Raw genomic sequence first — 13,432 nt, forward strand, 5'->3', positions numbered from 1 at the left:
CAGGTTGCCCAGAGAGGTTGTGGAGTTTCCATCTTTGGAGATATTCAAAAGCCGTCTGGATACAGTCCACGGCAAGGTGCTCTAGGTGATCCCACTTGAGCAGGGGGGCGGAGTAGATGATCTCTCAAGGTCCCTTCCAGCCTCAACCATTCTGTGATTTTGTGAAACAATGATGTTGGACCTGGCCCTCTGTAGATGTGCCTGCGCATTTTACCCCTGCAAGCACTTCCTCTGCTGGCAGGGAAAGAGGAACCATCTTTGATTGTCTGACAACACAACCTTTTTGGGCCTCATACTTCCCATCTGAGATTCTCATTGCATGCAACACTCATGTTCTTCCTTGGCTGAAAAACATACACATCTCCAAATCCTTTATTTTGTAGGCCAACAAAATTTGACTGATAAGAATATTGAAAAGTCAGTGGCCCCACACCATTCAACAAAGCCATGGCAAAATTAGAAAATGAATGCAGTTCCTGTGGGTCCTGGCCTTGTGCCCAATCTATTTAACTGCACTGCGTAGTAACATTAAATATTACTTATCATCTTTGTGATTGGTGATTATTTGTCATTTGGATAAATCTGCAGCACCCAGGAGCCAACGTAACAGAGCGGGAACTTGGCCATTTACACAGTTTACAAACACTGAATAGAAAAACAGTCTTTGTCCCACTGATCTCCTGCCTACATTTTACAGTCTCCAATTTACAAGGAAGAAACTGAGATCTTGTGATCTGAATGAACTGACATGTAGGAATGGAACTCTGACCTCCAGCAGTCTAATATGTGTGCAAAGCAGAAAAGAGTACTTATTCCAGCTTGCAAAATGCACTAATCTCAGGCAAGACTGGGGTTCTATTCTTGTACATTGAATATGTAAAATTAAAAGCTAATGCTACATGAGGATGCATACAACAGAAAAAATCTGAAAAAAGAAGTAGCTTCAAAGGTCAGAGATGCACTAGCCTGCACTCAGCATATTTTTTGGGTGAGTGTTAGTTAATTAATAATCTTACCTATTATTTAAACTCAGATTCTTAGTAAGTGCCATATATATACATCCAAGTTTTCAGAGAGGTACAAGTGACAACACAATACCAAGAAGTAAGCTCAAGATCCCTTTACTTCCCATTCTTCCACTGAAGATTACATAGTTAATAATTATCCTTTATGCAAATAGAGCAAAGCCTTACTGAAGACTTTCATTCATACCAGTGTGCAAAAACTGTAGGCACAGAGCTCAACATTCCTGTCAAAAAGCTGTCCAGGTAAGAGATTTACTCCTCCCCATATTCGAACTCAAGCTTTATTTGTTCTTTGTCTGTTTTTGAAGGTGCAAAACTGTCTCTTTTCTGTTACCTTACAGACTGGTGTTGCTTGTTAAGTTGTGCTATTATTCTGTGCTTCATAAATATTGCTGATAATGCAGATACTGGTCACAGATTTGTAAAATATAGTGAGCTGCAATTGGTATGTAAGTAATCTTCCCTGCAAAATATGATGTAAAGTTTAAGACCAGACATTTGGCTTGTTGTTCTTTGTACTTACAAAAGTGGCATACATGAAGCTTATCTGGATCTCAAAGTATTAAATTAAAATTAAAACTGAGCATTTTCCCAGTGGTTAAATATGAAAGAGGATTTCCAAAGGTATTGTCCTTATTGCCTATGGTAAAAATAAGCTGTCGGGGAAAACAAGAAATGGCATAGGAACAAGATACAACTTGTTTTTTTCTGCAACTTAAGGTGGCTAACCAGCCATGTTAACAAACATCTAGCAAAAGCACAGAAAACAGACCTTACTGTTTAGCTTTATGACTGATAACTGAGCTCTTGAAAAGTTGTCTTGAAAGACTTTTTTGAAAAACAAGCTTTTTTGCTACTTCTCCAAAGGCCAAGAGTCTGATCTTTAGGAACATTCTTTGATCCCACAGAAAAAATCCTTTTGGTGGTCATGCTCTAGGACTGTCCAGAAGAATAAGACAGTCTTGCCTTTAAGTGCATGGCAACATTTTGATCAGTATGTTCTGGAAACCCTGAACAAAATCATTCCCTAGAGTACCAGTGTAACTACTTGCAGAGGCTTGATCATTCCCAAGGATAATCTGATGAACCAACCATAACAACAGCTGCTGGTGGACTCTGAGTTCTGTTCTGGTCTGCTCACCATCTCTGGGATTGCCACATGGCAGCAGCAGTCTTACTCAGAGGGACCCTGGACTGAGAATTGAGTAAATATGAATTGAATCATAGTAAATCATGCATAGTAAATGCATGAGTTTGCAAAAGAGCCCAACATGGCTTGGAAATCCTAAATTACATTAATAGCTGGCAGTTAAAGTTGTCAATGGGAGACTTTAATCAGAAACTCAGAACTCTAAAGTATTGTTCAACTCTCAGAATAACTCCTTAGCATGAACAGTGTTAGTTTGTAGAGGACTTACACTAACCTGGTTTTACCAGATTACTTAGACTTATAACTTTTAATTTTTTTCTGCTCTTGACTTTCAGATTAAAATAATCTTGAAACTCAAAAGAAAAATGCTTTGAAGCCAGAAGATTTTGCCCAGATATAGTCAAAAATAAACCAAGCCCATCAAATTTCACATGACTTTCCTAAAAAGCACTGCAATGTTAACAATGCTCTATTCTCTGCCTACAGCCTGAATGTTTGCTAGGTCAATGTTTAGATAAATGTTTTTGGTTTCCAAGTAATTCTGCACAATATGAGCAGATCAATAAATCAAAGCAGTAGGTCCTGAAGCCCAGACATTTGTTTTATACGCAGTTCAGGAGATTTTATTTCAGTCTAAATTTAATCTGGTCCACTAGACTAAATGTCCTCACCACATCTGTTCAAACCTGTTCAGAGAACCAATTGCTGGCTCAGGCTTTTAAATCCAGTTAAGGGTCAGAGTGCACTGGAACAGAGCTTCTGGGTATTTTCCTCTGAAAAAAAGTCTGGTTTGCATGCATAGCACTCCTCTGTACACTGAACCTCTGCAGAGTAAATGAGACTAACTAGGGACTTTTTTCAAAACTGTGTTACTGCTCAAAACTGGAACATTAATGTAGTCATAGCCATTAGAGACCATGGTGGGGGTTCTTAAACGTAGAAAATGTTTCTGATATGAAAAATGACTAGCACGAACAGTTAGCTAAACACATAAAAATGTTTTAAATAAAGTGCATAGCTAAACTGATGTTATTCTCATGTTTTTTGTGCTTTATGCAACAAAAATACAATGAAACTTCAGATCATAAATACAGTGCCTGCTCCACCCACATTGCTTGATGATTGATTTCTCGTAGCCTCCAACACAGAGAAAACTCAGACTGTGTAAAAGGTTTCTTTCCTACCTTACACCTGCAATCACTACATCAGTAAGAAAGAAAGATGCTGGTACAGAGCCATGACCCACTGATTTCTGTCCCAAACAGCATATTAGTGATCGCCTTATGACAGAGAAGCAGACTCACCCTCTTTTCTCCTTCTTAGGCTTTCCAGAGATGATAGAACTTCAGGGATTAATTTGTGAGGTAGAAGATCAGGATGGGGGGACAAGAAGATGCACCAGAACACAGTCTGGGGGGGGGGGTCCCTAAACTTTGCAGCCGGCCAGAATGTTATATGTGTCCTGGCAGGGACTGCCTGTCAAGAAATCTGCCAAGAGAAATCCTGCTGAACATGGTGTGATGAATGTTTCCTCTGATGCAGGGACTTTTTTGTTAATTTACTGGTGGGATGAAAAGACAGGAAGAAAGGCGGGATTGAGGCCAGTTGGAAAGTAGGCAGGCTGTTTGGCCTGAATGGTTCTTCTTTACTTTGTTTCTCTGTTCCACAAGATAAACCGAGTCACTGCATTTAACCTGAAACAACAAATGATTCAAAGCTCAGGCAGAAACAGTATCACTAAGTCTCATGACAATTTAGAGGTTTTTTTAAAGCTGCAGATCTGGGAGTTCAGTGGCTGCAGTAAAATTTGCGTTTATAAGATAAAACAAAACAAAGCTTTTTGCCCGTATGGTCATGGACAATTTGAAAAAGATTAACCTTGCAGACTGCAAACATCAAAATACAATTACAAATAACACAGATTGCTTCTCATTGTAATGATATAGACAATATATATGTATATGTATATGCATGTATTTAAATAACTTTCACTGGTATTAAACAATTTATAATGATCTAATATCAAAGTCAAATACAATGCATAGATATGTTCTATACTATATACTGCTTCAGTTGCACAGCTGTGTAAGGAACAGCTCTTTCAGTAAGTAATGGAAAGCCTTCACTTGAATAAAAAGCAAATACTGTGCTCTGTGAAGTTCAGGGGAATGCAGCAGGAGCCTGCTGGATTGTGGATTGTTCCTGTTCCTATACACCACTTAGTACATGCACACATGAAAATGTGCCAGTTTGGAGAAGGAGTAGAAAAACCTATTTACTGACATCTGAGGTTCTTAAATATTACTTGAGTATTACCGCCATAGAAGGACGGTATTGTATCTCAGTGTCAGAATCAGCAGGCCAAAGTCTGCTCATGTACATATGAATAGACAGATTTGTCCCCCCATGCTCCTATCTTTGAAGGTAGCAACAGCTCTTTGCTGGGTAGTACAAATGTTCAGGGGGCATCGTGCAGACATAGTAGCATCCCATTTTCTTTTTTGTACTTCTGGTGAAGCAGCTAAGTTATTACTAAGCTACAGGCAACACAGTCTGAGAATTCCTGGGCTATACAGCTGAAAAATGTTTTGCTGCAAATAACACCCCCTTTTATTATTTGGTGTGGCTTTATTATGTTTTGAAAGCAGTAATTAAGCTCTAAACCTTAACATTGCCCACCACAAATGGAAACCAGTAACATCTAATTTTAGAGCTGAGTGTTTTACAGCTAGCATGTTCATTTTACATAGCATTCTTAAAATTATATGCAGGAAGAAACCCTTATTTTCAGGAGAAAACAAAATTGAAAATAATGACCTCATGCCAGCATTTGGCTGTGTTTTGGCTTGAGCACACCTATTTCCATCAGGAACTGTTTTATGACCTTTTGCTAACATACATCAAAAATGCTTAACAGATTTGTGCTTTAGCAAACTAGCTCTTCTGTAATTCAAAAGTTTTTCTTGCCTTTTAAAAAGAGCTACCATTCTGATTAACCAGCAAGGCAGACAGTCCAGATATATTACTAAATTATCATCTGTACACAAATCTCTTAACAAATTCCCAGAAAAAATTTATTCCACTAATCACAAGTATCAAAACCTATTAGCATCTGCCAGGTAGCAATATAGGCTTCATATATGTGCTTATGACCCATTCTGAAGATTTTTTTTGTAAATACAGCATTTATAAGTAAATTGTGTGAGTTTAGAGTTTAGCAACTATGCAATCAAATATCTAAGTCTAGTAAACAGATGTGAATGCAATCTTTTCTATGTAGCCTATCAAAAGCACCCATTGGATATTGAACTGCCCACTAGTTTGTAAGTATGTAAAATAAGGCCACTGTATTTACTTCTTGGCTGCCTGAATTTACTTGGCTGTAAGAAGTAAGTGGCATTTGAATAGGACTTGCTGTCTTCGAGTACAAAATTCTCATTTTCCAAACTAATGTAGGTAAGATGTGAAGTATTATTTCTTGCATCTTAAAAATAAGTGTCTTTACTGTAGTTTCTAATAGTCAGTATTTGGTTAACTTTAATCATATGCTCTTAAGTATTTCTCCTGGTTTTGTAATTTCTTTTCTCTTATCTTTTCTCTCATCTTTGCATTCTAACAAAGATTAGACCCAACCTATTTGTACTCCAAGCAAATCTTGCCTAGTATAAACACTCAGTCCAAATTTAAGTTTGTCAATACAGATAAAAAAAGTCTTCAATCTTTCTAGATAATTACACTAAAATTGTGATTCATTGTCCTTTATGACTGACCAAAACCTTACTCAGAAACATAAAGAAATATACAGGGGGAGTTAAAAACTATTTAATGTAATCAGGATGGATAGAAATCCACTGTTTTTTTTTAAATATATTTTGACTACTGATCAGGTCATTTTCAGCATGGACAAACAGTCCATAAATCTCCAAAAGGATCTCTTTTCTGCCTTCTACCAAGTTATGAACTACATACCTGTAACACTTAAACAACCTGCTTAAAGCTGTAGCTAAACTTTGCATAGCTTTAAAATTTAGGCTATCACTTAACAATACCTGGGAATTTGTTGCAGACTTTTGTACTAGCTATAGATGTATATCTTCTTGTTACTGTTTCCAGCTCTGCTGACTAAAGGTATTTGTAAAATCTTTGTAAGTTTTCCCTTCCTAAGCAGGACAGATAGAAAAGACTTTAAAATGAGCCACTCTTTATTAGGAGTGTTACAGAGCAACAGCTTACAGACAATTGGTAATGTATTCCTTTAGTTATTGATTATACTTCCAATCAGACGTAAAAGCCCACTGCACTTCCTCAGTTTGGACTTCTATATTTTAATTAGATGTTACCAAACACTAACAAATCAAAATACCCTCACCAAAAAGAAAGTATGAAATTACACAGGGAATGATAACTCCTGGCACTAGAGTGTAAACTTGCTATTAATTGTTAAAATTATTAAAAAACATCAGAAAATGCTGTGCCAGTGAGTGAATTCACATTTGAGGAAACTGAAGGGTATGGCTTCTGTCTCTAGATATAGATTCAGTAAAAAAACAGCTTCAATTTGGGAGACAGCACAAGCTTTGTTATTATATTGGAAAGTCACACCTGGCATCATAAAACTTTGTTGTGATAGGTATTCAAATCAACTACTCTGCTGACTGTGTTAATGCAGATGCATCTTGTACCACAAAAGAACTCACCAAGCACTGAAGTTATATTTTTGCTGGTAGTAGCTCTACTGGTTATTGGCTATATTGGCTATTATTTTCACGCTTGCTTCATAGCTGTGCCAGCAAAGATTCTGAATACGGACCAAACCTGGAAATATGTTAATTTCAGTCTTCACAATGCAGAGATCCATATTATCACAAATAGAAGTATTTCTGTTTTCACCTCTGCAGAACCTAGTTGGTTTCCACTTTATCATAATAAAGATGTGTAGAGGAATTCTGCTCTGTACCTGGACAGGTTAATTGATACCTTTTTAGTAATGATGTTGTACCTAGAAGTCTAAAGGCATAAAAGAAGCAAGATTTGTAGGGTGAGAGAATACTTCTTATTAGATTGGTTGAATTAGTTGGAAAAAAGAGAGGAGCTTTTGGGCGGGAAGTCTCTTTGTCAGGAATGAGACAAAATGCCTGATTCTTGCAAGATTCAGGCACCAAGCTGAGCAGGTGTTTCTGAAAACTCACTCAGCACCAATCCACACCTTGAGATGCTCAGATAACTCTGAAAATCTGACTCAGGAAGATCAAAAAAGCTGTCCATTTAACTAACTGCAGACAATTCTTTATTTGTTTATCAGTTTTAAATATTAAAAATGTTTTGGTATTTATAGCTTTCTTACTTACAGGCCATGGCCTTTAACACTGGCATTAGCATGTCATTTCTAGTATTGCAGAGACCCTTACTGTTTGTGAAATTGGGAAAAGCTGGGTTTGGGAAATTCTTCCCTCCTATATATTGCACATACTGTTAGCACTATCACATGCTCTCTCTTCTAGGTCAATATGAGGCATTCCTTATTTCTCAGATATTATATATACACATTCATTCTTGGCAGTCTCTTCTACTTTCTTTCCATTGCAAACCTGAAGACAAGATTTGCCAGTTGGCGTAATCTTTGACATTTTCCACCTTTCAGCTCCTATTTTTAATTTTAAACTGTCCTTCTAAGGTAGGGCACCCTTATGCGATACTGTTCTGCCTCTCAGTCATGTACCCACCTACATCCAAATGATTTATGAATGCACTAAGTTAATTTCAACTTAATTGGCAACTGAACAAAAACGTAGAGATCTGAGTTTGGTGAAAACAGTTATGGTGATAGAGTACCTCCATTAGGAGAAGACAAATTTTCCCATCCTTTAGGTATCAGAAAACTGACATGGAGAAGACCCATAGGAAACAAGGCTTTGTTAGTTCTGCTGCCCCCAGAATTACTTGTTATATCTTACTGCTTGGAGGGCAAAGCTAGGGAAACTACTGTTTTTCCTGCAAATACTAATATGTAGCACTCTTCAGAGATGGTAACATGGTCCGTAGATTGCTCAACTGATATTTGTGAAGAAATGCTTAATAATTAATAAAGTTACACACCAAACGATCTACAGTGCAATGGGTTCGTGTTATGTGGTAATTAATAACATAAGACAATTTCTAAAGGTCCATTGGTGGTTTGTGCGCAAACTTTTGCAAGATACTAAATCACTGGTCTCCAAGAACCTCTAGCAAAAGCCATCTCCTGTGCACTGAGGACATCTTCAGTGACAGATCACTACACCACATGTGACTTCCACATTAAAGACCACAAATGCACTAATAGAAAGACCATAGACTACCCTTTGCTATATGTTTAATTCACATTGTCAAGTACTGCCTCAGATGACAGAGACCTCTATGTTGCAGCACTCAGAAGAGGTGATGAGATTAGTTGTACATAGCTATGACCAGTTTAGCTTCACTTTTCCTTTGAAAAACAAATTGTATTCAATTGAATGCATTCTTAAATGTCTGCAGGGAAGGGTTCAGCATACAGATTTATTTCTTAGTGTTACGGGGTTCCTCACCAAGGGCCTGTAGTGTTGTTCCCATTGGGATGATGCTTCAGTAAAAACACTATCAGGTGTCAAACTTTTAGCATTAAATCTCTGTGCTAAGAAAAACTTGACAAATTGCAACCTAACAGCATTTCCTTCACACTGCAGGAACAGATGCATGAAGTAAACACTGGCGCAATGGAAAGACCACTGGAGGCTACCAGGCTGGAAAGCAGCACCTCTTCCTGCTTTCTTATGGAAAGAAAGACTCATGTCAAGATTAACAGGAAACAGATCATGTTAGCCAAGCTAAGGAAGAGCTGTTCCTGCACCCCAAGGAAACTGAAGAACCTTGTCATGGACTTCTTTCCTGTTTTACGATGGCTTCCCAAGTACCAGTGCAAAGAGTATATCTGGGGGGACATCATGTCTGGGCTAGTGATTGGGATCATTTTGGTGCCCCAAGCAATCGCATACTCATTGTTGGCAGGTCTAAAGCCCATTTACAGTCTTTACACATCATTCTTTGCCAACATCATTTATTTCTTAATGGGCACATCCCGTCATGTCTCAGTAGGCATTTTCAGCTTGATAAGCTTAATGGTAGGACAAGTTGTGGACCGAGAGCTTCTCTTGGCTGGGTTTGACTTGAATGATGATGCCCCACCAGCCTTGGGTGATGGCTCCCTCTGGAACGACAGCCAACTCAACACAGCTGCCTTCAATCTTACCATTGGAGGAACGAATGTTGAGTGTGGGAAAGAATGCTATGCTATCGGCATTGCTACAGCCTTGACATTTGTAGCTGGAGTGTATCAGGTAAGTAAGTAGTTGATGACATCCAGAGGAAAGGTATGAAATTCATAAAGCTTCTCTGCATGGCTGAGCTTCCTCTTTCATACAGGAATAACAATGCAGCATCATTTCATTTAAATGACTGTACTGTTTTCTTCAGGAATCCTAATTCTGTAGGCAACTCAGAAAAAGCAGGAGCCAGATAGTTTTATTAGCAAGCACAGGCAAACCAACAGTCTTCTGCAAGACTGACAATATTGTTTTGATTCTCCATTACCTCTTGGCCTTGCTACCTTCATGGGATAATGGATCTGATTCAGATCTCATCATGACAGAAATTCCCAGGTACCTGTGTACTTTAACAGTGAAGAAATAATTCTGTTTCCCTAGACACTTTGAAAAAAGATGCAGGCCCATTCACCTTTTTCTACACTGGTTCAAAATATGCTGCTCAGTGTTTTACTACTGGGTATGGTACTCCACCAACGTACTAGCCAGAGGTAACTCAGAAGCAGAAAGGAGAAGACAGGAAGTTGACTGACTAACCTACCATTCAGACAGTGGTTGTGCAGAATTCTTTGAAACTTATCAACTTGCTGCCTTTCACAAGGATGTCAAGCAAACACAGAAGAAGCACTATGAACATATTTGCCTTTTAATTGTATATTTATGAATTAAGAAGGCACTACAGATCTTGATTTTAATAAGAAGAAATTTCAGGTCATGTGTATGAACAACAAAATGCCCACATGAAGCTAAATTTCCCAAAGTCATCAAAGGAAGAAGGGTCAATTAGTTAGGAGAGTATCATGGGATGGGGGGAAAGTTTGTGAATTCTTATGCCATTTCTGATCTTAGGCATGCCATAAAGGCTGCCTGTGCTCCACTCTTCCTTCCACTCACAAAGCTAAAATTAAAAGCAATGTAATATAGCAATGCCACTACAGTAGAGATCTTAGCTGTCCTCACTGAAGTTCCATTTACAAAGGAGTGATCATAGTTGTAACTTTAAATCACTTGTAGCCAGGAAAAAGTGAAATTTCTTTTGATACAACAGAAGCACTTTTGGACCTACTGCCTCTTTGTTCAAGAAATAAAACTCAGACAAGACACTTCAGTGGAGTTACTTTGCACCAAGGCTGGAGTTACAGAGCTTGATTTGACCCTGTTTTAAACTCATCATTTATCTCTTTTGTTTGCAGTATCCCACAGCAGTAAAAGGAAGGCATTTGTTTTAAAAGCATACCAGAAACATCATAAGATACTTGCTGTTTTAAGATTCAAATAGGCAAGCACTACCTGCCTACAGCTAGTTCCCTCCCATCTGTACTTAATTATGTGCAGCACAAATTTAAAGCTCATCTTTTTTTTTTCTCTCTTCCCAGGTTCTAATGGGAATCTTTCGTCTGGGTTTTGTATCTATGTACCTGTCTGAGTCTATGCTAGATGGCTTTGCAACTGGTGCTTCCTTAACCATTTTAACAGCTCAAGTGAAGTATCTGATTGGAATAAAAATCCCACGTAGCCAAGGGCAAGGAATGCTTGTAATTACTTGGATTAATATTTTCCAGAACATTTCTCAGGCTAACCTTTGTGATGTCATCACAAGTGCCATTTGTATTGTGGTGCTGGTCACTGCTAAGGAACTGGGAGATCGGTATAAGCATAAGCTGAAATTTCCCCTTCCCACAGAGCTGGTAGTTATTGTTGTAGCAACGCTGGTGTCACATTATGGAAACCTGAATGAAGTGTATGCATCCAGTGTTTCTGGAGTTATTCCAACAGGATTTATTCCCCCCAAGGTACCGTGCTTTGACTTAATGCTCCGAGTCGCTGTAGATGCTTTGCCGCTTGCCATAGTAAGCTTTGCCTTTACTGTATCCCTTTCTGAAATGTGTGCAAAGAAATATGCTTACACCATCCGAGCCAATCAGGAAATGTTTGCTGTGGGGTTCTGCAACATCATTCCTTCTTTCTTCCACTCTTTTGCAACCAGTGCAGCTCTGGCAAAAACACTTGTCAAAACATCTACAGGCTGTCAGACTCAAGTCTCTGGAGTGATTAGTGCAATGGTGGTTTTGCTGGTGCTGCTCTTCTTGGCACCTCTTTTCTACTCCTTGCAGAAGTGTGTCCTGGCTTGTATCATTATTGTCAGCCTCAGAGGAGCCCTGAGGAAGTTCCGAGATGTGCCAGTGCGATACCATGTAAACAAGGTGGACACACTGGTTTGGGTCATTACTATGTCTGCATCTGCCTTGATTAGCACAGAAATAGGGCTTTTGGTTGGTATTGTTTTCTCCATGCTGTGTATCATTGTTCGGACACAGCGGCCACGGACAGCCCTGCTTGGTCAGATCCAGAACACCAGCTTTTATGAGGATGACTTGGAATACAAAAATCTCTCTTCTGTTCCAAAGGTCAAAATATTCCGTTTTGAAGCACCACTTTACTATGCAAATAGAAACTATTTCCTGAAGTCTCTGTACAGATTGACTGATTTAGATCCTAATCTAGAAGCTGCTAGAAGGAAGAAATATGAGAAGAAGGAACAGCAGCAACCAAAAAAGGGAGATCACACAACTGCTAATGGATTGGACATGGGAGAAACCACTGTGCAACTAGTACCTAAGCAAATTGATTTCCAAGCCATTGTTGTAGATTGTTCTTCCATCTCATTTTTGGACACCACTGGAGTTAATACTCTGAAGGAAATCCTGAAAGACTACAAGGAGCTAAAAATTTCTGTTCTCCTGGCTTGCTGCAATCCCTCAGTAATAGACTCTTTGAAAAGAGGAGGTTACTTTGGGAAGGACTTTGGAAGTATGCAGGAACTGCTGTTCTACAGCATACACAATGCCGTGCAGTTTGCAAAAGACCTGAACCTTTCAGCAGACTGCTCTGGTGTTTAGTCCTGTGTTTTTCCTGCTACTACGCAATACACGTGACAGATGAGAAGGGGTAGTTTGCAATAATTAAAATGATCAGACACACCGTTGGCTGGGTACAGCAAGGGGCCTACAAGCTATTCTTCCTTGAAGAGTTCTGCAGTTTGCCAGGTGCCACGTAGAACAGCCACTGGGGATGGAGTCCAGTACCAGCCTGGAACAGGTTGGATTATTATCTGCCCTTCTACCTTAAAATGCATGTGATATGCTATAGGGCAGTTTGGGATTGACTTCCTCCTTGGGCCACAGTCATGTGTGACCAAATATATACACCATGAGACTGTTGTACTGGGAAGTCTGCCCAATACCAGCTGCTTCCCCCAGGGGTTTATTAGCTGGTTTGTGTTAAGAGGCATGAGCCATCTTCAAGAAAATGCAATGTGTTTAGCATCTTGGCCTCATAATGCTTTAAGCTCTGGCTTGCAAGGCCTTTGCTCTTCCCTTGTCCCAGGTACGCTCCTGAAAACAACTCCCACTATTTGCACACAACTATATATAAAATACTGTGGGACGTAACATGTCTTTCCTCTTCACCTTGATTGCAAGCACTTAATGATGCAGTCTGCCATTGGAGAAGAAATTATGATCCACCACATGTTCCTCTCAAAAGCTTCATGTCCAAAAAATACCCCTGAAGTCACCTGTGTTGTTATGGTAACTAGTTGCTGAAGGTTTTGATACCCTTAGTAATACAGGAAGAAACATGAACCTAACATATAATTTTGTCATAACTAGTGAAGCAGCATAAACTATTAAGAAAGGCTTTGACTGGCAGTCCCACTGTTACTTTGATTGCTATACCATCCTGTCAAAATGAATTGCCCTTGTTGGGCAGATGCAAATCTAATTCAGGGACACAAAAGGATGACCAGCCATAGACCCTAGAATTGTGATGAAACACAGCATGTTTGTCCTATAACTGCCTGCCTTGGTGCTGGGCTAGTAAAAGAAAACAGGAGAAGAGAGGGCAGGGTGGGAAGG

The 13,432-nt window shown here is 39.1% G+C and overlaps 2 protein-coding genes across 2 annotated transcripts in view; one reads left to right on the forward strand and one right to left on the reverse strand.

Moving 5' to 3' along the window:
• The window catches only part of IDUA (alpha-L-iduronidase), a 52,436-nt gene that overhangs the window by 30,700 nt on the left and 8,304 nt on the right, over positions 1-13,432 (reverse strand). The window lies entirely within an intron of this gene.
• SLC26A1 (solute carrier family 26 member 1) lies at positions 8,886-12,415 on the forward strand. The gene is made up of 2 exons (XM_067316743.1): positions 8,886-9,530; positions 10,892-12,415. Exons 1-2 carry the CDS (start codon positions 8,886-8,888, stop codon positions 12,413-12,415), a joined length of 2,169 nt encoding a protein of 722 aa, XP_067172844.1.

This window comes from Apteryx mantelli, chromosome Z, assembly GCF_036417845.1.
Source record: "Apteryx mantelli isolate bAptMan1 chromosome Z, bAptMan1.hap1, whole genome shotgun sequence".
Classification (NCBI taxonomy): Eukaryota; Metazoa; Chordata; class Aves; order Apterygiformes; family Apterygidae; genus Apteryx; species Apteryx mantelli.